The following is a 24808-nucleotide window of genomic DNA, read 5'->3' as shown; positions in this document are numbered from 1 at the left end:
CCTTCCCTATGTTCCCAGATGAACCCCCCCACACTAACAGCACTGCAGATGCTACTTGTCAGTGCCTCTCAGAAACTCTTGGTCCCCAGACTCTATAACGCAGCACAGGGGGACAGACAGACACAACCGAACCAGACACTGAAACGCTGGAACTCCTCACTAGATCCTCCATTGATACCCGAAGAATAGGGTTTCTGCTGCACACTGACTGAGAGACTAACACCCAATTGCAATCTCCGCATTATCCATTTCAAGTACCTACAACAATTGTATTACACGCCATCCCGACTGTTACGATATGGAGCGAGGATGCAAAGTGTACCAGGTGCAGGGAGATGGACACGGGTTTCTTGCACCTGGCCTGGGATTGTGGGCAGATTCAGGGGTACTGGCCGCAGGTGGTGCAGGCCTTACACTCTGACATCAGATTCAATAGACTGCACCCTCCCAGATGTGCTTATTGGTCCTGGTAAAACGGCCACAACCAACATATTAAAGGTTGTTTTTTTCTAAACAAATGTTATTGTGTCAAGCCACAAATATCCTGCAGAACCCTGAATCCCAGAGAACATCTGCCACATATGCGATACAAGAAAAGCATTGACGTTTATGCTTTACAAATTATAAGGCAACATATAATGACAACAAAAGAACAATAACAAACCCCCCCCCCCCCCAATACACTGTCAAAATACCGTCCCCCAGCAAGTGCAGCTCATCCCTCATAGTGAGAAACAAAATTACAAAGAAGTACATAGGAAGGCCCCGGCCAGGCTGAGCCACTCCCGAACTACACTGTAACATACCTCCTTCAGTGCGCGTCCATACCAAGTGAGGCGGGTTTTAACGAAAGTCCTCTATAATCAGCCCACAGCTTCCAGATCTTTGTGTGTTTACGTGGACATCCCCTGGCCTTGAAGATCGGGAGCTCCAGACCCATATTGGAGTCTAAGCCATTCTTCCATGCCGCCAAGGTGGGTGAGGCAGCCGCCTTCCAATGGCGTACAATGTCGCGCAACATATTAAAGGTTTATAGTGGTGGCTCTACTTCTGACCAAAAGGAGAGTGTCCATACACTGCGGAAAGAGCAATGCACCCAAAGGTAAACGCTGGATGTGGTGTACTGCATAGATAACATGAACAAATATGCAGAACTGTCGGTGTCCTCACGTCTGAGGGACATATGGGTTCCCCTAACAGCTTACTTATTGGACAACTCGGACAGCCTCTCTCATGATCTATTGCAAGATGATGCGTTTGGGAAGGTGTGAGCCTCGACTATGTCATATAAACTACAATGCCTGTGTCAAATCACTGTATTGCGTGGAATAGACGTACAACAGCTGATGGCATGTTATATTTGTATTGTTCCAAGAGATAAAACTCAATCAAGCAAAGAGGTGATGCACAGTCAGTGCACCCAACTGCAGGGGTATCTCAGTCCCTCCTTGAAGAACAGGTTGGGTACCACCTGCCCTCTCAAAGACAGAGCTGCACAGTACTTGTATTAGACCACACTGTCCTTGTTTGTGTGATGTGTAGCTCATTAACGATGCAATGGCGCAAGCAGGCGAAGTGCACCCTATGAACTATATGGCCCATTGTGTACAAAAGGTTTTTGGTCTCACCGTTGCAGATTATCCAACTTTAGAAGCATCTCCAGTCACTTATGGACTCTCCCTTTTCCCCATCTAACCCATCCTCTTTAATATCAGCAGATAACCTCTAATGGATCCAATATCATTTCCTGGGTAATGACACAAAGATACACCTTAGAGTTACAGGGCGGCCTAACGAATGCAAGTCTTAAGCAAAGGCCTCCAAGCATTGATGTATGGATGTGACCAACTTAAAAGTTTCAGAAGTAGGAATCCAAGCCCTGGGCCTTGCTCCCCTTCCCAAGAACATCCAGGCCACAGATCATCAACGTAACTTACTGGCGGCCAAGTACCTATAAAACAGAAGCTTGAAAACAGGGAGCGCTATGTGATGTCAAACTCAAGCTTAACTCAAAAGTGGGACAGTAGTATACACCTCCTTCCACCACACCAAAAGCCTGAGAAAGACAACTCCTTTGCCCCCTGCCCAGCACTAGCTTGGTGGGGGCTTTGGGTAACTTGTGAGTATAGTATGGTAGGGATTTGTAACACTGGCGCCCACCCTACCAATTCAAAAGACTCCAGGAGGGGCAAAGCACAGCCTGAAAAACACAAGCCTGTAGGACTCACTTTAAAAGCTGGCACCGGCTCATGGTAGAAGACAAACATGCCCATTTCCAGTTTGGCAGAGTGGGCAAACTGATATGAATTTGCAGATCATACCTTACATTTAGTTAAGTGGATTTGTTTGGCGTAGCTTATCGCCCGGTTGGATTTGCAGGTGCTGGAGCCGGTGTGTAGGCATCGGGCTGAGGGAACTGGAAGTCGGCTCAGGAGAATTGTTCGTAGGTCCAGGCCTTCAGCTTCTTGCAGAATTCAAGGAGCAGCAAAGAAGAGGCCCCGGCGTGTTGAGGGAGGCCGTTCCAGGTCTTGGGTGCGACGTAGGAGAATGCTAAACCGCCCGCTCCGCTTTTGCGGATGAGGCGTGTGCAAGTGAGAATGAGGGAAGGCATCTGGTGGGCTGGTGGAACTGAAGACAGACATCAAGGTATGTAGGCCCAATGTAGTGCAGTGCCTTGAAGCGTGTGTGAGGAGTCTGCCCTTCTACCGCCTAATTTAGAGAGTGGCCACCACATTGTGTGCTCTGGTGGAGCCTGCGAGGACTACACCCGTGGAAATCCTTGACGTAGCGACCCTTATTCACACTGGGCCACCAGGTCAGAGGATTGGCCCCTGTGTGAGGCATGTGGGACACAGGAAGGAACGCTCAAAATGGCCGCCACATGCCATGATGTAGATCCATGCTTGTAAGGGGGGCAAATTTGAAAAAAAAAATCGAACTCCTGCTTGTGAAAACAAAAAACGTTTGCTCAGAGGGGCCAAAACAACTGAGAGCGAATCAGAAAAGCTCTCAGCCTTCTCAGAGCCCCGCACTGGTTGCTGTTCGGAAGGCAGTGAGTACCCAACCAAGTAGACAACCGATGTACTACAGAAGGGCGTCTCCCACCAGCTCCAGAAGCAAATGTAAACACAGAGACGATGGTCTTCTTTCTGTCAGCTCAGTCGCGGTTCCTCGTTCCTGGTACATCTTATCTACTTTGCACCACATCAATCTTAACTCCCTTAGACTCAATAAAAAAAATGACGCAGTTTAAATTCACGTGAATGCCAATAGGTAGTCACTGGTCACAGCTGTCAATAGTAAACGTTGCCCATCGCAATTAGGCACCACGTCACTCAAGGATTACTGTATAAATGTGAGTGTGTGTGTGTTTTGTACCCCGTGGTGAGGAAGATGAGTTTTGTACCCCGTGGTGAGGAAGATGTGCTTCAAAGCAGGAAGTGGGTTTGAGGCAACAGTGCTGGCTTCCGGCAGAGCCCAAGAGAAAAGATCTGTCAGAGAACAGAGCAACGGTGCAACGATTTTTACGTCAGGCTCCTGCACCAGCCGTATGGCCCATAGCAGCTTCCTCTCCTCAACCACTTCCTCTAAAATTAAAAAAAGAACGACAGAGAGAAGAGCTTACCGGAGCTTGCACCAGAGAGATCGAAAAAACACAGGGGTGGGGTGAACTTGTGCTGAGCTGCATCCTTTCAGCTGGGGAAAGTCCACCGAAGACAGATGAGCCCAGTGGCCAAAACTTGAGCCGAAGCATCGGCAAGTATCGAAAGCGTAACTGCTGGGCATCTGAATGATGGGGCGGGTTAGGCAATTTCAGGAAGGGCCTCTGTCGCGCTCTGGAGTGTGAGCTGGTAGACTTTTGCGCCTTGGTTTCTTCCGTTGCTCCTCCAGGGCCTGGACCACCGGAGGTCCATGGTGGTCAACTCAGCTGGTGGATTTATCAGGGGAGCGATCGCCAGTGGACAAGTGAGCAGGGCTTTGGCTACTCCATCGGGTTGCCCCCATGTCTTCCATGTCGCTCGCTATGAAAGCCAGGCAGAAGGTGAAGAAGAAGGGGCCGACCAAAGACCGGGTGTTTGGCTGCGACCTGCTGGACCATCTCCAGGCTACTGGACTGGAAGGTAAGGCTGGTGGCCATTGGGCCTGTCTGCTCAATGGACTGGCGAAAACCGTTGAAGGTCGCCCGTCATGGTTCTGAAGTGTTCTGCTTTGGACTGCAATAACTCATTAAAGTCTGCAAGCAAACGTGAAGCTTGTTGTCCTGCAGCGCATGGTCAAAATGTACATCTTGTCGAGGAATGTTCAAGAATAGTGGTGGGTGGAATTTCTAGCGAAATTCACAAATAGTGCCTACATAGGAATTTCGCTCATGGAAGAGATTCTTCACTTTTTTCTAGAATGTTTTCCACTGGGTTGATGATTGCAATGAATGTTCTGAGTTTTTCTGAATTTCACTCACACTTCAACCACGAAACAGGTGCAAGCTAGCAAAATTACACCTACGCGAAAAATGTTTATGTAATTTTTAGACTCTGTGTTTTAGAGAAAAAGGAAATTGCCCAGGCCATACTCAGATTCCTAAACAAAAAATTGGAAGTTACAATTCCTGGTTCACTTGAAAGCTGTAAGAAATGTAAAACGCGGTTCTGAAGCACAGATGGTTAGTACATGCACCGAGATACTTTAAAATACAAAAAGAAAGACTTTCATATCAGGGCTGAATACTCATTGGCAGAAGAACAGAGTGTTCAAGCAATCCAGAGTTGAGTACCCTGTCGAATATTCACTTTTACATCCGGCGGGTGGGAGGGCGAAGTCTAATGAGCGGGGAAATGCATGTATGGTGTCCATATGTGTTGGATGGATCTGCCAACATATATTCAAATTGTCATTTGAAATTAGACTGGTTTATGGCCTATCACAGCTGCCAGGCGCCCTATCAAACACAGCATTAGCAGATTTAACAGGTGTATCCGAAAGTCCCTGGAGGGTCTTTGGGCCTATGATCGGTGGATCTGAAGTGCACCAGAGTAGACTTGACTTGAGGGCCCCCTAACAAGGAGGCGCTGGACCAGCTTCAACGTTCTATTCAGATACTTTAGGCAGGATCAATATCTTACAACTATCACAGCAGTAAAATGGTGCCTTCACGGTGGCCACGTGTGGCATACTTTGACCTCTAGATGTTATCAGGGCAGTGATGCCAGCTCTCAATTAGAAAAAATACAAAGCACATTTGTGCCATAGAAGTGGCACTAAAGCCCATTTCCATTTATTCCTGGTGACATGCCCTACATTGTTCCGTCATCTCAAGGTTTCATTGGAGGATTGGGGGAGTGCTTCAGAGACAAGACGGGGTACACGCTAAACCCACCTAGGAGGCGTCCATGGACATGCCAGGATGTGAAGCAGGAGAGATGCCCGCTCTTGCTCACACACACGCATTCACTGGCGTAATATACAGGGAAGGCGAGACATGGGGGGCCTCGAAGAGACCTTGGGACCAATACCAATCTCTACGAGTGTGGTGCAGCGGTGACCACCATCACACAGCACTGGAGTGCTGCGCGTATCTCAGGCCCTCGGTCCTCCCTTGGGGCTTCCTCAAAACATGGTATAGGGGTGAAAAACAGGGGAAGAATATGTCCTCAAAGGTTCACATGCCGATGTATTGTGTAAGGGAAGAGAGGGGAAAACGGATGCAGAGGTAGTTGAGGTGGGTATCACTAGAGAGTCGATGGATTGGGATTTGCTGAAGCGCGCCGGCCTGACATCCTAATATCAGGACCAGGGAGAATATTTCATCCCAGTGGTGCCTGTTTGACTAGCACCATATACTGACAACTTTTTTCGTGTTCCTTAAAGAGGCAGTACAAGCCCGTACGTTTTACCATAGCGTGCCCAAACATCTCAGGTGGGTCCAGGTCCACCTTAGCCATGCCAGATTTTCAGGGTGACTACTTGCCAAATAAAGTATCATTTTGTATGTAAATATGTTACATGGACATCCTTAAAATCTGGTGTGTATCCAGCGTTCAAGGAGCTGTGCTAAACATTTCTGTCCTGGGAGAAACCAATAAAAAGTTTAGGGCCCTGCACTGTGTTAGTGCTAAAACCCCTTCCAAAGCCAATTCCCCAGCCTTTACAAACTTTACGCTGCATCAACTCCAATCATACATAGATACTTCCCTCTGGCAGGCTAGAGCGATGTTCCAGCAATGTCCTCATGGAATATATGATGTTAAAATGCATGCAATTACAATGCATGCTTTTACAACGCAGTCTTTACATCACAACTACCATTACATTGCATGATTTTACAACGCATGCCTTTACAACGCATTTTTAAAAATGACCATTACAACGCATTCCAGTACTACGCATACCATTACAGTGCATACCATTACAATGCATAATACTTTTAGGGCAACAGTAGGGTAAGTGTTGGATAGTGTAGGGGCAAAAATTACTATTTCCACTCCAGTGAGTGCAACAGTAGGGTAAATGTTGGATAGTGTAGGGGTAAAAATTACTAAATGTTGGATAGTGTAGGGGTAAAAATTACTATTCCCACTCCAGTGAGTGCAACAGTAGGGAGAGTGTTGTATAGTGTAGGGGTAAAAATTACTATTCCCATGTACCCCAAAACCCAGACCCACCCTAATACTTATAAAATCTCCATTCCTTAACTTATAATGCGTTGTAATGGCATGCGTTGTAGTGACATGCGTTGTAATGGAATGCATTGTAATGGCATGCGATGTAAAGGCAGTTGCGTTGTAACAGTTGCGTTGTAAAGGTAGGTCATTGTAATGACTGCGTTGTAATGGATGTTTCCCATTCTCATGTGACTGTCCGTTCCCAGGCCCAGCACCTTCACCTTGAAGAGCTGATGAGGGTAGGGTCCTCTGTTTCTGGCATTAGGTCCAAGCGATTACCTTGCCCGGATCTTATCTGTTTGTCTATCTGGAGCCTACCACAATAACCCTTCTAACAGTCTCCAATGAGCAACCTACCAAAAATGAGAAGTCCGGGCTTTGAAACAATCCTTGAATCAACTTCGAACATCCGGAAAAGACATCCCGGAGACCTGCATCTTGGCCTCTCTTTTCCTGTAGTTACCAGTGAACTCCATTCCACTTTTTGCCCTTCCAGGCTTTCCTTTTCAAACCCATCAGTATCTAATGAGTTCAGGGCCGAATTGGCTGTAGCGGGCACTGAGCATTTTCCTAGTGGGCTGGAAGGGTGGGGGCCGGTTTTGGAGCGGTGTGTGCCGTTTTTTAGGTCTCGCCTGACCCAGCGCATGCGCTGGTCTGGCGAGACTTATTGAGAGGGCTCCAAAAATTGCTACCAGGCCAGCCTAGAGCTACAGTGCATGTGCGCGGGCGCGCACGCCGCGCTTTACTGCGATTACTTTCACGGCCGCTTTGATGTTTGATCGTGATCACTTTCACTTTCGCGGCCGCACGGCCGCTTTGCATAGCCAATAGGTCTCGCTTTTGGGATCTTATAAGTATTTAGTTATGCAACTGTTGCATGGCTAAACACTTATAAGGTCCCAAAGGCGAGACCTATTGGCTATGCCAATGCTTGTGTTACTGGGGGCCAGTTTTGCAGCGAGGGCTGCAATATTGGCCCCCTGTAACAAAAGCAGCAGCATTGTTTCCCACCAGCACCCCCCCCCCCCCAAAAGGCCGGTCCGACTAAATTGCCAGGGCTGGTTTGCGCTCTCAGTCTGGCACGGAATGAGTTAGTTCAATTGAAAGGAACCAAGAATTTTGGAGGTAGAGAGTAGATTGATTTAGGGAATATCGAATTCAAGATATATCGACGGGACAGATTATCATTACAACAATAGGGATGTAAGGATTTACTATTCTTAACTTGACATCACGCTTCATTAAAGTTATATAAATATCACCACGGTATGCATATGTGGAGTTAGGTATCGAAAATGTATAAAACATACTTTTCAAATATTCGAAATTGTTGGAACTATATTCTGTTCCATTCATGTTCAGGACTCGCTCCCAGCCTGCACCATGGGGGTAAATTAGGGTCTGCAAGGGGTAAAAGTCACTCAACCTGGTGGCCCTGCTAGGGGACCCCAAACCCTACTTCTTGTTATCTCTGGATTTCTGTTATTTATTATTTATTTCACTCCTAGTTCTTGCCTCTTATATCTTGTCATATTTCCCACTGAGTTCTGATCGTGAAATTGATAGTTCATGAGTAACATTCTCCATCGTCTTCCCACATTTAACCCGTAAACAAGAAGTAGCTGGCGAAACTGACAAATCTAGTTCCGTGCACGTCACGTGGCTGCCTGTCGGGATTAATCAGTACGCCGCATAATTGAACCATTCCTGATGATAGGGGCGTCTGTCAGTGGCGTCACAAGAGAGGTGCGGGGGGAGCGGATCGCACCAGGTGACACCATCATGACACCGTGACACCATCGGGGGACTGGGGGCGTGCTTTCGAAATGGAGCCACTAGGTGCTGTTTTGAGACCTGTACGTGCCGGATTGCCCTGAAACGAAATGTAAACATTTAAGAGCCGGTAGCATCCGTTAGCTTATTTGTGACTTCACTTGCTGCTGCAAAGCAGTAACATACAGTGTTTGTGGCTGGCAATACATCTTAGTTTAACCAACGTAAAACTCCCATAGCTGTCTTTATTTTGAATACATTTGACTTTTTTTCTCATATATAACTTTATTGTCACCTGCCTAACACGTATTGCAGGCCAGATGGTTTTTCATAGTTAACTGTTACGGAACTCCTGTTAACTCTTTTATTTTAGATAAAAAATATATCATATTATTCCGCTGTACTCCCCTTCATTGGGATCGCAGATGTGGCATGTAATTACTGCACCTGTGATAAATGGAAATGCTCATCGTGTATCTCTGTTGTTGCCCCAGTGTTCTGTGGTAGGAGACCGGAAGCACGCGCATGCCCTGTTGCATCACTCCTCATTGGCTGTTGAGGAAGTGCTCACAGCTGGCGAGGGTGGCTGAAGCCACGACTCTTGCTTTGTTTCCAGGTCACGCGCAATACGGGGGAGCATACATGGATTTACACTTGACTTCTACCAAGGCTCCTTAAAAGTACTTTAACAAAGAAAACAAGCATTGAAAATGCAATAGGTCTCGCCTTTTATTAAGGGAAAGCCATTTGCTTTGCTATAAAATACCATTAGCAAAGCAAATGGCTTTAATCTAAGGCACATGGTATTGACTGGTATTTGGAAAAGGCACATGTGGCTCCACCAAATAAAAAGAAGTTATTATTAGTTACATTTTTTTTTTTTTTTTTTTAAAGCAAAATCATAACTACAAGTCCTGGAGGCAAAAAAAGAGGAATTAAGTGTCTCTGTGGATGCCGTGTTTTCCAGCTGCATCTGCTGCATAAAAAGCAGATTTCACACAAAAATCACAAAGTTTCTAGCTGAAGCATATCAAAAGTCACTGAAGAGAACGCTTAGCTCCACACAGTGACCGACAGATGCCGTGCAAAGGTTAACGGGATACCTTCCGGTTGTGGATCACTAATTGCACGTGGTAAACTGGAGCTAGTGTGGTAAACTGGAGCTAGTGCGTTAAACTTTGCCCAAACAGGACCCAGAGCTGTTGAAATGATAAAACAATAATTTAATACTACTTCAGAGTGTGCCGTTATGCCTCATAATTTGCATTTTTCTTGTCCTATAATTCTATCAATCTAGCTGCATACGTCGGTCTTCCATTGCCACATAATTCCAGTGGCTCTGGCGTAGATCTTGGTTGAAGACTCACAATATACCAACCCATAAGTAGGGCCCATAATGCTATTACAGCTCTAAACCTTTCCTGATTTATTTACAATGTTAAAGGCTACATATAGGTTGTCCCCATCCACCTATCTGGTTGATTGACCTGGTTAAAATTCCGTACACTCTATGTCGGCAGACTTTTATGTCTTCTTCAATCCTGAACTTTCATTTGACACCCGAAACTATGTATTCTGGGAGCTGTAGTTCTAGCTCACTTGGAGGAACCAGATGGACCTTTCACTTATTATTTTTCAGACGAATCACTGCTTCCTGGTGACGTCACCACAGTGTACACCAAATGGGGGGGGGGGGCTCAAAGGACAGGGTGTGTAGGCAGGGCCCAATGCTGAATTCCCCTTAAGTGTGGTTAGGTACAGTTCAACCCCTTGTTATTGTTTTGACTAAAACGGCTTATGACACGAACCCCACTGCCCTGTGCCCTATCGAACACATCCTTAATGTGTTCCCACAAAAGCGCGGGAACCGAGGGAGAGGCTACGGCAGAGTACAGAGTGCAAAGAAGGGGGCAGAGCCCATTTATAGCAAGGGGGGCTACACGAGGGTCCAGATGTAGAGGTGAGATGGGCCATGTGGAAGAGCCCTGTTGCCCCTGCAAATGAGACAGAAGAGCAAAAGTGGGCACGGTCATTGCAGAGATGAAAGAGGAGTAAGAGAGGACCGCTGCTGGGTACGGGAGAGAGGCGAATGGGGGATGGGCAATAACCATGCAGAGATAAAGGCTGCTCGGCAGCCGGGATAATAAACTGCCTGGAAAACAATTGTTTCTTACACAAGGCTTATGAGCTAAAACGGCTGATTAATATCGCATGCAATGTCCAAGCAGAGGCATGAGGAGGATTCACGGTTAAATGCATGCTCCCGCTTGCTGGCAGATATTATCTTCCCACAAGCATGGCGCGAGGGTCATGTGCACAGCTGATTATGCGGCGCGAGGAAACCTGTCTTATTTATAATTGCATGGAATGGAGTGGAGAGCAGCGGAATGTTCAGCTGCTCGGCGGCCGGGACAATAAACTGCCATCTGCCAAAACGCATCAGCGGAGCCCACCAGCTTCCTATTTAACCTCTTTTCCCAGAACACAGCGAGAAGAACTAAGAAAAAAATAAAAAATAAAGCTATGATGATGAGGGACGTGCCGTCAGAGGTTGAGAAAATCCAGACAAAATAATTACTGGGCTGTTCGCGCGGAGAAGAGGAAAGTCTGTGTCTTTGAGAGAGACAGACGGAAGGGGAAACACATAGTGCTTCCCCAGTAATTAAAGGCAATAGTGTAACGCCACGGTAAAAGATCCAATTCTGGTGGGCGTGCCTAAAACGAGACAGGTTGGCAACAAGGCGGGATTGACATGCCTTCAGTGCAATCATTGCACTGTCTTTGGCATAATTCGTGATGCCAAAGGACGCGCACGAATGAAAGCTGAAGGCGGAGCTGGGATGAGGCTTCTGGAATCGTATCAATTCCAAGAAGCCTCGTATTACGAGAGCAACGCATGCGCTGCTTACATCAGGCCGAGACCTAACAAGAAGTCTTGCATTACAAGAGCAGCGCATGCGCTGCTTATGTCAGGCCGAGACCTAAAAACCGGGTTAGAAACGTTAATTGTATTCATATTAGTACTTTTGGTGACCCGTCCTGAAGTAAGGTGCTCGCAATCGGTATTTTCATGCAGAGCTCTGTTAAGAGACAATGCCCTTTCATCATGAAGACTGGTGGAGAATGTGTCTGTGTTTAATGAGCATTGGCAAAGCCAATAGGTCTGGTGTTGGCTGCCAGACATTTGGGTTTGTCAATTCTTGTGAAGTTTTGAAATGGTTTTTGCATAACTTTATTGTTGAAGGAGCTGCCTGCCATTCGCAATATAAAAGCAATGCTAAAAGCAAAAATCCCACAGTGGCAATGAGGGGAACACAGTTTGAATGTGGATTTTATGTTGTGAGAAAGCAGAATTACATCACTCACTGTGAAGTTAGCCAGTTGCTAAAATGGGCTGACTCGTTGCACGATGCTCTATGCTGTGGTCAAATGTGAATGGCACAATAACGGATGAATCAAAGAACAGGGTTGCCTTATAGCTCCTATAAGTTAGTATATCATGCATGCCAACATTTTAGAAGAGAAAAGTGGGAGATTTAAAAAAAATATTAAGGAGAATGTATTTTCCCATTGACTTCTATTGAGGCCTGAATCGGGTCCATTGGCACAGTGCTGTAATTAAACTTGAGCGGGGTTAACTGCAAGGTACATGGATGGGCCCCCCTTCAGACTTAATCAGGAGCTCTCGAGTCATGGTCCATGGCTTTGTGTCCTTGTGTAACGTAACTGGTGCTCATGTAAAGCACTCCAATACCTTTGGGTCGAGTTTGCGCTATATAAATCTGCAAAAAAAATGTTACTGTGTTGGTTGGGGGGGCCTGGAGCTTTAGCCCCCACCCCGGCACCACGGGGCCCCAGGGGCCTTTGCTTCGCTACTGCATTGGCATGAATGGGACTTGCAAGTGTGCTGCTGCAGGATCTTGTAATGAAAAATGCAAATATCCGTTTTTCCTTATCTGTTAGGAGCACGGAAAAGCGCTATGGTAGGCAGAGAGAGTGCAACAAACCGGTTGTGCACTCGCCTGCAGGAGTAGGTTACTGGCAGCGCAAACTCTGAGGTGCACAAAACCAGTCCTGTCAGGGGAAGCCCAGTGAGGAATCGGGTCTTTGCATGCAGGAATCAGGAAGTGGGAGACTAGCCTTGAAATCCGTAATCTCCTGCCTGAATCGGGAGGGTTGGCATGGATGGAGTATTATGCATATAATTATAGTAAAATCAAAACTCTTGGCCCACACCAAACATACCAAGCCCAGGCACAACCACTAGATCTGGCATCAGCTGTCAGCATTTTGGCTCTGTTGTGGTTGTTTTGTTTTTCTGTGGTTTTGGTAAAACATTATTGTTGTGGAGTTGCCAGGCACGCCAATAAAAAAAAATATATATTGAGAAGATTATCATCACTTCTAATGAAATTAACCAAAGACTGAAAGGACTGCCCATCGGTCCCATGCTGTTGCTGTACTGGGCAGTAGAAATAATGAATGACACCACAACAGGCCAATGGATGAAGAGGAATGGCTGAACGAAAGTGCCAGGCAGGATTCCATTGGTTTGCAGGAATGGCTGAATTCTATATGAGGTTATCTTCATTTATCATTAAGTTTTACAGTTTTCTGTTTAACCTATTTTGACTTACCGACGGTGAAATTCCAAATTTCCCTGTCTTTCTTTTATAAACTTGCATAAAATGGAAAATGAGAATTTTTCTGTTTGATTCACAGTGCTGTCAGTCATGACTCCAGGGAAATAGCTGCACAGAGTGAGAGGCAGGGCTGTTCAAACAAGTTTTCGTAACAAACCGTAAACAGCTGCAGATGTACATGTGTTTGTTCTTCAATGCTCATTTTTTCATATGAGTGCACTGATGTATCCTACTAATAACAGAGAACCCCATCCTTTGTCGCAGTGTCACTGTACATTTATGGGTTAGATAAATGCATAAATATACTGGTTTAGCTAATTATAAAAAAAACTAAATAGATAATGATAAATACTGATAAAATAAGCAAGAGTTGAATATTGGTAACCACAGGTGGAAATGGCCACTGAAAAATGCTAGCTCTAGCTAGGGGGTTCATCAAGTAAAAAACAGGAATGCCGACTCAGTGAGGTGAACTGCTTTTGGGAAGTTATATTCTGCCATGGCTAAGAACTTTAAAGTATAGCACAAGGTGAAGGCCCAAAAATTGAGTTGAGGCTTGGCCTCAGGCTACATGGGCGGCCATTGAGACATCGCCATAGAAGGGTCCCAGTAAGGTCTATATTCAACCTACAAGAGGTGCACTCAACAGAGACAAACAATAGAGGTGGCAGGCGTTGGACCCTACTACAATTTGCAGAACTGCTGTCAGGATCCATGAACCATGGGCCAACGTCAAGACCTAAGGCTGACACAGCAGAGCCGTACGCGAGGAAGACAGAGCTGGTGCGATGCCCACGCCACATACCACAATCAGAACCTGCGGCGGCGGAAGCCAGTCTGCACCCTTTCCCACCTGCCTGAACACCCGCTTGTGAGACTGAGCCAACACATAGCAGAAATGGTCGCTGTTGCACGGCATGCTAGACCCTACCCACCAGTTTCGACCAGCAGGGAGCAGTAGAAAATGGGAGGACATAGAAGGCGTGTCAGGTCCCAGTATAGGAGGAGCATCACTCAAACTCCGTCTATAGCACTACCCTGATTGGGAGGAAGGAGGAAAAACACATCGGCTGAGGGTTGAGGAAAAAGTAGTGTATCGCTTATTTCTGAGCACGAGGGGCTTAAAAGCCCTTCAGAAAAATAGCATTGCCAAAGGCACCTGAGGACGGTCCTTGTATCTCCATCTCCCCCGCAATGACCGTGGCCTAGTGGGACTGAAGTCACTGCAGAATGGAGTCCCACTGAACACATCAGTAGAAGCTAATAGATATTGACTCTTGTAACCGTAACCTCCGCATAGCTGCAACTAGAAGTTTTATCAAAGTGAGAAACAACAAAAGTCATAAAGAGATTATTAATTACATAGGGTGTCTTTGGGCACGCAGAGATGAAACTCTTCTGAAAGTATACACCTTTGTGCTAACATCCCACACCCCAACTAGACTACATAGTAACAACAGGGTTCAGTACACCTTAAATTGGTCAGGTATCTTATAGGATACTAGGTTATGGTTTGTTATGGCCCATTAAAAAGTAACAAGGTAATTTGAAACAGGGCAAGCTGCTATGATAGGTGTGTTTGTTGACTTCTGACTACTTAAATTATTTAGAAGGGGATTATTATATGTTCTTCACAATTCATCCTATTTTATATACGAAACACAGATTTGACAAAGACAAAGCTTTGCAATTCATCTCGTATGCAACCTGTATTCTTTCACCTGTGCAATCTCCATGAGATCCTGCCTCCTTTGAATCTACCGCAATAGCTTGCCATGATCTGCACAATTGTTCTCTAACAAAATGACTATTGCGACTCTGGTTGACCACTTCAGTCTCTTAGGGACACCGTTTCAGTTTGTGGGATTTCACCTAGAAATAACTTCTGTTAGGTCTAATAAGGTCAATGCGTGCAAATGAAGACTACAATTCCCAGAATGTGCCAGGTTGTCACACATAAGTGCTAGACTGGAAGCAATGTCAGTGATAACATAGAGTGAAGTGATCACTCTAAGTGTAAAGCTATCTGCGCAAGTCTATTATATTTGAGCTCAAAATGGCCCATAACTCTGTGCAAAGTTCTAAACTCTCCACTACTATGCACTTTACTATCTCCCAAAATTCTTTACCCCAGATAACTAAGCAGATAACTAAGTATTGCTTTCAATTAAGATTTGGCACTGATCAATGAACCTTGTGACTGCTATGGTGTCAACACACCCATATGCCTCTTTCTCCAAAAGTTGCACAAGCCTTATACAAAAATTGGAGGCACACTTTCTTTGACATTTGAACCTTGCTCCCATGATATTTCTATTGGTCATAGTGGCGTACTTGGTACTTGCCCTCCTTGGTGCATTTGAACTGTATTGGATACTCCTGAGTAAGACGTTGCACAGTATTGGATTGGATTTCAAGACCACCACCACCCCTGTGAATTATACACACTAATTCTTCCTTGAATTGGTTCAGTTGATATGTTGTACTCTTCAAGTTCTCAGTGTGAGAAATGCAAAAATAAAATCAAATTTTTCTGACAAGGTTTTAACCTTATAGCCTGAGGGTGGGCTTAATATCTAATCCAAGTATAAACAAAAGTATTTTTTTGGCACTAAGAAAGTCTAAGAAGTTGAATTCTGTTAAAGGTGATCCGAGAAGATGCGTCTGACTTCTTAGAGGGGCATGACTCCGTGTACTTTCTGGGAAGAAAACACAAACAAGTAAAACCACTGATACTCCAAAGTCTTGGAGGAGTATTGAAATGAACAATAAATGTGGAAGGAACTTATCTTCAATGTCCATTCTATCTTATCATGCAAGCCACCACAAATGATTTTTATGGTATCAAATTTTCAGCCATAATAGGCATGACTGGGCGTTTCTTGACGGCAAATATTGAATCTGTGAAGCCACTTCTTAGACTTTCTACAATCCCTCAAAAATGATTCTGCATACGCTGAATCTGGTTTGAATGAAAAGAGAGACGATAGATACCAAAATGCCAGTTCTCTTTTTGGGAAAAAAATCTGGATTAATCCTCACCTGAAGGGACATTCTGTAAGCACCCTAATTCACGTTATCCCACACGTTTTCAGATAAAACTTGAAATAGGTGCTATTTATTGCATCTGATAAATAACATACTCCTTGTTAAAATTATTTATCAGGTGAGATAAAGTTTGCACCTAACACCGGTCCACTTTTACCGAGGTCCTAAATGAGGACCACAGTGCTTAAAATTCTTGATTCATTCTAATATTTGTTACTGAAACTGTAACTAGGAAAAGTTTGTAGCCCACATGCCTGAGTCTGTTTTTAGAAAGGATCACCTTAGAAATAGTATTTTATGTGTTTATATGTTGAAGATACTCAAACTTGAGATCTACATGGATCAATTTCCTGCTGGGAGCATGTGGTTTGGCAGATACATTCTGGACACACGTTAGCAGGATCTGCCAGAAATCATATGTTTAATTGTTTCCAGTTGAATGTGAATGGTCCGGTCTTACAAAGAGAAATTAGTAGCTAAAAGTACATGCAAGATATTATCTCTTGAGTAAAGGTTAGTTGGTAAAAGTTCACCGGATGCTTTGCTCAGCCTACCGCTTGTCTGAGAAGTTCATGTTATGCATCACAGACATGTGACGTACCTGCTTAGCCAGAACATTCCCTAATTCACAGAGAGGTTCTATGTGCTATAACTGTCCCCAACTTAACTTCCTCTCCTGTTACTCTCCAACCTTAACCCCTTCCATGCGGGGCGGATTCCCCCGCTGTGCTGACCGTTACCTGCGCGGGCGTGGTCATGACGGAACGGTTCCGTCATGAGCACAGCTCAACCGACGCTCATGACGGAACCGTTCCGTCATGAGCGTCGAAGGGGTTAAGCTTGCCTTTGACCACGTACAATGCTCCACTGCCTTTTGGCTGTGTTTGCGCTATAGAAATACCATGTACATACATAGAAACATACATGATCCTGTTGTTCTAGCTGGTGAGAGCCATTATTGGGGCCGCCTGTCTTTAATGAATGACTAAAGTGTGGGCATATGTCCAACATAACAATTGCTAAGAACTCATTACCACCTCAACACTAAACAAGTTAGATAAGGGATACTGATCCATAACTATGTATTGATTTGATTGGTGGAGGGGTTACAAGTAAAAAAAAAACATACCGTTTTATGGTTTTGTATTTCTTCCCCAATAAGATGGAATATATGTATGATTGAATTTGAATGTGCATTTCATATTTTTTATTGTTTATAATATTTTTTGTATATATGCAATAAATGATAAATGTCTAATTGTTATTTGTATTTGTTGTGATCAGTATGCACATCATTGAACTAATGATATATACTTCTTTAAACACATGGTTCTGTTTTCTCTAGAGTGTAAGCTTGGGGATCGTATTTTGTATCAGATGCCCAAACAACACTGGCCATTCTTTGGTTACCCATTCTTTGGTTATCCTCACCCTTAGATAGCTAGTCCTTTCAAATGTATTTTTTAAATTTCCCATCTCAAAGAGCCTGATTACGAGTTTGGCGGTAACCTGTGGTGGAGGTGCAGTGTTGGTCGAAGACCATCTCACCAGTGGTCCAACCGCTGTATTACAAGTGTGGTGTCGGACTGTGTGGGAACCGCCAAAAGCGCTGGGGATCCGCGATCTCCGGTGGTGGCGCAGCATTCCTGCGGCTGCAATATGCTTGTCAAGGCTGCTGCGGCTCCACCAAGCATATTATGAGTTTTCCCCACTGCCAGGATTTCATGGCGGTGTTCACGTCATGAAATTCTGGCAGTGAAAAAACAAAGGGGGCCCTACAGGGCCCCTTGTTGCCTCTAGACCCTTGGGTGCATGCAGAGGGGCACATGGTGTATCCCCCTGTGTGCATGGACCCCTGTTCCTGCACGGCATGGATTTAACAGTCCATGCCATGCTGGAAAGAGCTTTGGCTTTTTCAAAGGCATTGCTATGGGAACGCCAAAGGCCCGCCCCCAGACCAGGAGAACACTTCTAATCTGGTGGGAGGACGGTGGTCGGGTTTGACAGTGCGGGAGTGGGACAGTGGTGTGCTGCCCCGCTCCCGCACCACCAAACTCGTAATCAGGCCCTAAGTCAAGATTTGGAAAGGCTTAGGGTAAGAATGAAGAGGTGGTGCCCATTTTTGAATTAGAGATGCTTTCACAGATTTGATGCAACACCAATTGCCTGCTTCATGCGCTTGTATATTGTGCATGGTTACAATGTGACTTTCCTGTGCTGAAACCACACACAAGCCTATCAACCCATTTGCATCCAGGTTCAGCTTAGGTGCACAAATATTATGATTTATGAGTGTAAATTCACACTAGGAATTCACGAAACATGTGTAAGTGTATTTATTCACACAGGGCTTACTTTGTGACAGTGGTTGCCAGTACCTCAAAATGAGGCACTGGCCCTCACTTTTTGGAACTGGGACCTATTTTTCTTAATCAGACTTTGGCCCAGAGCATTATAGAAAAATGCGTCTGTGTCTAGATTTGGGGATAACGCCCATCGCTGATGAAATTGCCCTTAGACCATTACTCCACCGGCAATGGGTAACCCTGGAAGTGGCTGTCTACCAGGACGAGTTAAAGGAGGTTTTGACTCTGAATGATGCCGGGAAAATACCATGGCTGCCTATATTAGGGACACCTTGCAGAACAGGGGTATGGCACACCCCTGAGGAAGCCTGTGACACAGTTTCTCATAAGGAACTGGCGCAATGATACAGGGAAGATAGACTCGCTAGAATACAGGGGTGTTCGGCAACAGGTCGACTGGTAGTTTCGTTCATGAGGGTCAAAGATCAATATTGCCTAGAGCCTGCCCTGGATGAGATACAACCTGCACTAGCGTGGAAACTTTATGTCCAATTTAGGCATGGGACCCTCCCACTACGAGCCTTTACGAACAAATGGCAGGTTCACCTACTCTAGGCTGTGTTGCTTGTGACCATGCAGAGGCATCAGAGTTGCATGTCTTCTTTTTCTGCCCTGGTTATAGAAAAGCGAGGCGTTGCTGGCTATTGCAACTCTGCAGAAACTTGGGTACAAGACGCTGTGTGGAGGCATTTAGGCGGCTGAAGTATAACACCCTAAAACCTATTGTATTTGCGGTGTCACGTTTTTTAATATCTATGTGGTGTGTGCGCAGGTCGTTCTTAAAAGGCACCCCATAGGAACGTAGCCGACAATACCACCCCTTTTTTTGCTGGGCTGCCCCCTATGTGGTTTTTATTTGCGTCTTTTTTATGTTGTAGACTGTGAAATTCATCTGCACCTTTTCTTATTATGCTGTATATACTTTTTACATGGTTTTTATGTACGTGCTGCAATGAACTTTGCCTATTTTTTACCTGGGAGTAGGTAATTGCAGTAATTTGCAGCTTCAACTATGGGCCTCTGGAGTTTTAAGTCTATGTATTCGAGAATGTTTTTATTGATAAGTTGCTTATTTTGCACTTTTATTGTCTATTGACCGCAATAAAGTTGATTGATGATGATGATGCTTTCACAGGTGTGATGGCAACACCAATGGCCTACCTCATGCGCTTGTGTATTGTGCATGGTTACAATGTGACTTTCCTGTGCTGAAACCACACACAAGCCTATAAACCCATTTGCATCCAGGTACAGCTTAGGTGTACAAATATTATGATTTATGAGTGTGAATTCACACTAGGAATTCACAAAACACATGTAAGTGTATTTATTCACATAGGGCTTACTTTGTGACAGTGTTTGCCGGTACCGCAAAATGAGGCACTGGCACTCATGTTTTTGGAACTGGAACTTATTTTTCTTAATCAGACTGTGGCCCAGAGCATTACAGAAAAATTAGGAAAAAAACTCAAAAAGGACAAAAAGAAAGATAGGAAGCAGTACAAAGGAAGGAAAAGCAGGGATGAAAAGGAACCTCCAGGGACGAATTAAAGAGACACGAAGTGTAGGATAATGGAAAAAATAGGCATGAAGGGGGATAAATACATTTCAATTTCAAATATTTTTATTAGATATTTTCAATAAAAAAACACAAAAGAACGACATACTTCGTGTAGTGAACAGAAATCTAAAATTTGACACAATATATCATCTGGGAAGAAGCATGACAACTTCAGTAATATGAAGAACAGAAAAAATTATCCCAAGCAATAAACAAGAAATGTGAAGACAAATTACCAGCTGATACAAGATATTGTACACTAATGAAAATCTTCAAATAGCCATGAAATAAAGAGGAGAAAGAAAAACTAAATAAGTGATAAGAAGAAACTAATAACAACTAAGTAAGATAATAGGAAAAGAAAAGATGAAGTAATTCAGTGCAATATAGAGGTCTACTCCTGCTTATGTTTGGTATTATGTCAAAGTGCGTGTATTAGAGAAAAAGTCATGTGGAAACAGAAGTTTCTAGGTTTAGTACATCTGAGGGTCCAAACAGTATTTTATGCATCTTTGGCAATTGTTATAGTTCAGAGAGTATGTGGGAGAGGAATAACTTAAAGATAGTGCCTGTATAATGATCATGGTGGTTTATGTGTGGTTAAGTATATATATCTAGTGTTTGCCACATGTGTCTGGTAGGGGGTTTCCAGGGAGAGTTTTGAAGAGCGATATTATCTTCGCCTCTGAGGTGAGTAATCCAGTTCATCCAACCTTTATATGAAGCCCTATGTGTGTCCTTCCAATTATTCAGGACAATTTGTATTGCTGATGTGAATAAAAGGTCCAATAGGGCCTTGTCTGCATAATTTAATATATCAGAATCAAGGAAGCCAGTTGTTAATGTGGAGAATTCTCCTTTTAACTTACAGTTAAATAGTTTTGACAGGAATACAAATACGTCGTCCCAAAATTTCGAAACAGCTTTGCAGTGTAATATAAGGTGGGCTAAATCGCCTGTTTCTTCCTTACAGTTCTAGCAAATAGGGTCCTCGCGGTGGTGTTGTGAGTGCAACCGAGCAGGTGTCCAGAAGGCTTTATGTAGAAGCCATAGTTTTGTTTGAGACAAAACCGGAGACATTTTACTATGGGTAGTAGAACTTCATATTTGAGGCCATTTAGATTTGGGTAATGGGCTAGAGGAATGTAGCTCCCAGAAAGCAATAAGGTTTTTATTGAGATTCGAGTTTTAGGGTGGAGAAGTTTGTAAATATGTGATACTTGGTGGCCTAGCTTGTTGATCTTTGTCACAAAATGTGGTAGGGATAGGGGTGAGTTGTGTAATTTGGCTTCTGATAGTGCTGCTCTAACCTTTAGAAAGTTGTAGAATTCTATATTGTCTAAATTGTATCTAGATTAGAGTTCCTTAAAAGTAATTGGGTATGAGGAGTTTTCTAGTTGTTGGGGGAAGAAGATCCCTTTGTTAATCCAAGTATCATAGTGTATAGTTTTCCCCTTGTATAAAATATTATGGTTGTTCCATATGGATTCCAACTTGGATCACTTTAGGCTCGAGTCGAGTTTCTTATCTAACTTTAGTAACGCTGCTTTTGTATTTTTGAAAATAGATTTAGATCTAATTAGCTTTGTTTGGCTACAGGTGAGCAGGGTAAGGGGGTTAAGATTATCAAGAATAGCTTTTTCAACTTCTAGCCATACAAGAGTATAATTGATGGCAGACGAGATCCAGTAGGAGCCCTGTTTTGCCAGAGAGGCTGTTTGGTATGTTTTAAAATCGGCTAAGTTGACTCCACCTAAGGATTTGTCCAGCCTTAGTTTTTTAAGTCCAATTCTAGCTTTCTTGCCTTGCCATATAAATTTTGATAAAAGGATATCAAGTTTATGATGAAAGTCTTCTGTTAGGATGAGAGGGAGCATGTTGATTAGATAATTAATTAGGGGCGTAATCATCATCTTTTTTGTTTCAATTCTCCCCCACCAAGTGATACATTTTGGAGACAATGTGTCTAGGAGTTTTAAAAAAAAATTCAAGTGTTAAATTTTCATTCTGGTGTAGTGTGTCGATTATATTACTACCAAATTCTATACATAAGTATTTTATATATCCCGGTTGCCACGCAAGACCTGAGTTGCCTAAAATCCTTCTGGTGCAATGAAGATTTAGGGGTTTTACCTCCGATTTGTCACTATTTAGTTTGTATCCCGAGTGTATAGAGTATTACCCTATTGTTTGCATCAGAGCATTAATTGAAGGACCCGGGTCTTCAGTTACTATTAGGATATCTTCCACATAAGTGGCTAATTTAACTTGAGTATTAATAAACCCTACTCCTTTTATGTCTGTATTCTGTTCGATGTCTTGTATTAAGGGCTCTAGTGCTAGTAGGAAAAGGGATGATGAAAGTGGGCCACCTTGTCTTGTGCCTTGTTGGAGAGTGAAAGATTTAGAAAGTGAACTGTTAATTGCAATACGTGCCGTAAGCGTCAAGTAAAGGGCCATCACCATATTTATGTAGGGCTCCCCCAAGTTAAATTAATGCAGTGTTTTAAGAATGGCCATGAAACCATGTCGAACGTCTTTTCAGCGTCCAGAGTGATGCTATAGAAGGGTCCGCTTTAAGAGCTGCATTTTCAAGAACATGGCATAACAGACAAGTACTGTCGTTCGACATATGGTTTTTAAGAAAGCCTAATTGTGAGTTACTTATAAAATGTGGAAGGACTGCATTGAGTCTTGTGGCTAAAACGTTTGCATACATTTTACAGTCGACATTGATCAGATGTAATTTTTGGGTAGTAGGGGATCCTTCCCCCTCCTTAGGGATAACTATAATGTTGGCCTCTGTCATGGAGTTTGTCGTTCGTCCTATATTTGCTAAATTATCAAATACTTTTAACATCGTCGGTTGTAGTAACTCTGCAAATGTCTTAGAAAATGTGGCTGTGAAGCCCTCAGGTCCGGGAGCCTTATTGTCTTTCAGGGATTTAATAGAGTTTGTCACTTCTAGTACGCTTATTGGTTTCCCTAAGGTCAATTTGTCTGTTTCGTTCAGTTGGGGTAGGTTTAATTTGGTCAGGTATTGGGTGCACTCTTCTAAGTTAAATTCGTGGTCGTTCCGATATAAGCCTTCATAGAAGATTTTGAAGGTCTTTAAATTTATTTTTGTTTAGTATGCGTTTGATTATTAGTATCTTTGATTGGCGAGATAATATTTGTATTCTGTTTGTGCTTAAGATAGGAAGCTAGCATTTTACCCGCTCTGTTGGCTTCGCAGAGTGCAAGGGCCTTAAACTTGTTTATCCATACTCCTGCTCATTTACTCAGAATGTTATTGTATTCATATTTCTTTTGTGTCAGAAGGTTAAGAATATATTATTATTTAGCAAACTGGCATGTGAGGTCTCCAGGAGTTTAATTTCACGTTCTAACTTAACTAACTCAGTATCAAGTTTTTAAATGATCTTTGTTTTAATTTCAATGATAACTCCCCTAATGGTTGACTTCAGTGCATCCCAGAGGGTGTTTATGTTTGTCTCAGGAAGATCATTAGGTTTAAGATAATTTGTAATTGCTTCTTCAATTTTCTTTTTATCGTCAGGATCTAATAGGACATCGTTATTAAACACCATCTTTTGGGCGAGGGTTTATTATGGCTGTCAGCTAATTTAACACTGATACATGAGTGGTCTGACACTAAATTGGGTGAATTGTCTGTTTGATCAATTAGGTGTGTGAATGATCTGGATATAAGTATGTAGTTTATTCTAGTGTACGAGTTATGTGGGGAAGAGTAAAAAGTGTAATCCCTAGAATCTGGGTGTTGAAGGCGCCAAGAATCTTTGAGGTTAAATTTAGTGCATATTTTTTTAACTATGCCGTGAGATTTTGTAACGTGATATTTACAGGTGGATTGGCAGTCAATTATAGGATCTAACGGGATATTACAATCACCACCAACTATGATAAGATCGTCCTGGGGAAGATTTTCTATGGTTTTTTAAATACCTTCCCAAAAGTTCGGTTCGTCCGTGTTAGAACCATATATGTTTAGAAGAACGTGTATGGAGTCTTCCCCTTTTTTCAGATGTGTAACCAATACTCTACCTTCATCATCATGTGAGTGTGATTCAAGGTATATGTTAGCTTTCCTTGCTATTAGGATGATTTCTCCCTTCTTTTTATGGTCCGCTGGTGAACATGAAATGTGTGATATCCAGTCATGTTTAATAAAAGCTGCATCTTTCCCAGACAATGTTGTTTCTTGTAATAGTAAAATATTCCCTTTAGATTTAGCTAAGTAGTCAAAAGTTTTACGGCATTTGATTGGGTGGTTAGGCCCTTTCACATTTAGGGAGACAACGTTAAGGTCTTCTGTGATATTATATGTCTTAGTTTGAATCATTACAAATGTAAGCGAAGGTAAATTGACCTGGTCCCATGTAGGTTATGTATGGTATGCTGAGTAACAGGTGTACCAGGAATACTGTCCCTGTATGAACACTAGATGCATGTGGGTTACTTGTATTGAGTGCAGATATTGTAATAACGCTGACAACGTATATAAAGTAAGCAGTACGTAGGAACTCTTATCTAATATGGAAAATATGTAGCAATGAGTGCAATGAAAAGCAGGGCAGAAGCGATAGTAAGGATAAAGAAAAAGATAGAAAAAATAAAGGTAGTAAACAACTGAGAATACCCAAAGTAAAGTAAAAAAAAAAAACAATCCCTCTCCGTGAAACTTGGGGATCCCCAAACACCCTCCCCACTCCCCCTGCCCTCCCCACCCAAACCTGC

At 43.5% G+C, this 24808-nt stretch overlaps 1 protein-coding gene across 2 annotated transcripts in view; it reads left to right on the top strand.

Moving 5' to 3' along the window:
- Positions 1 to 3626: 3626 nt before the first annotated feature.
- Positions 3627 to 24808, top strand: part of ARHGAP30 (Rho GTPase activating protein 30) — a 144610-nt gene continuing 123428 nt past the window's right edge. The window contains exon 1 of one of the 2 annotated variants that reach the window (XM_085637459.1): positions 3627 to 4121. In XM_085637459.1, the coding sequence (XP_085493585.1) occupies positions 4004 to 4121 (118 nt within the window). In that variant the 5' untranslated portion in view covers positions 3627 to 4003. The remainder of the gene's footprint in view (positions 4122 to 24808) is intronic. The other variant, XM_085637458.1, reaches the window with a different exon arrangement.

The sequence above is a fragment of the Triturus cristatus genome, chromosome 12, assembly GCF_964204655.1.
Source record: "Triturus cristatus chromosome 12, aTriCri1.1, whole genome shotgun sequence".
NCBI classification, from domain to species: domain Eukaryota; kingdom Metazoa; phylum Chordata; class Amphibia; order Caudata; family Salamandridae; genus Triturus; species Triturus cristatus.
Note: the sequence above shows the minus strand (reverse complement) of the source record. Positions and strands in the feature narration are given on the sequence as shown.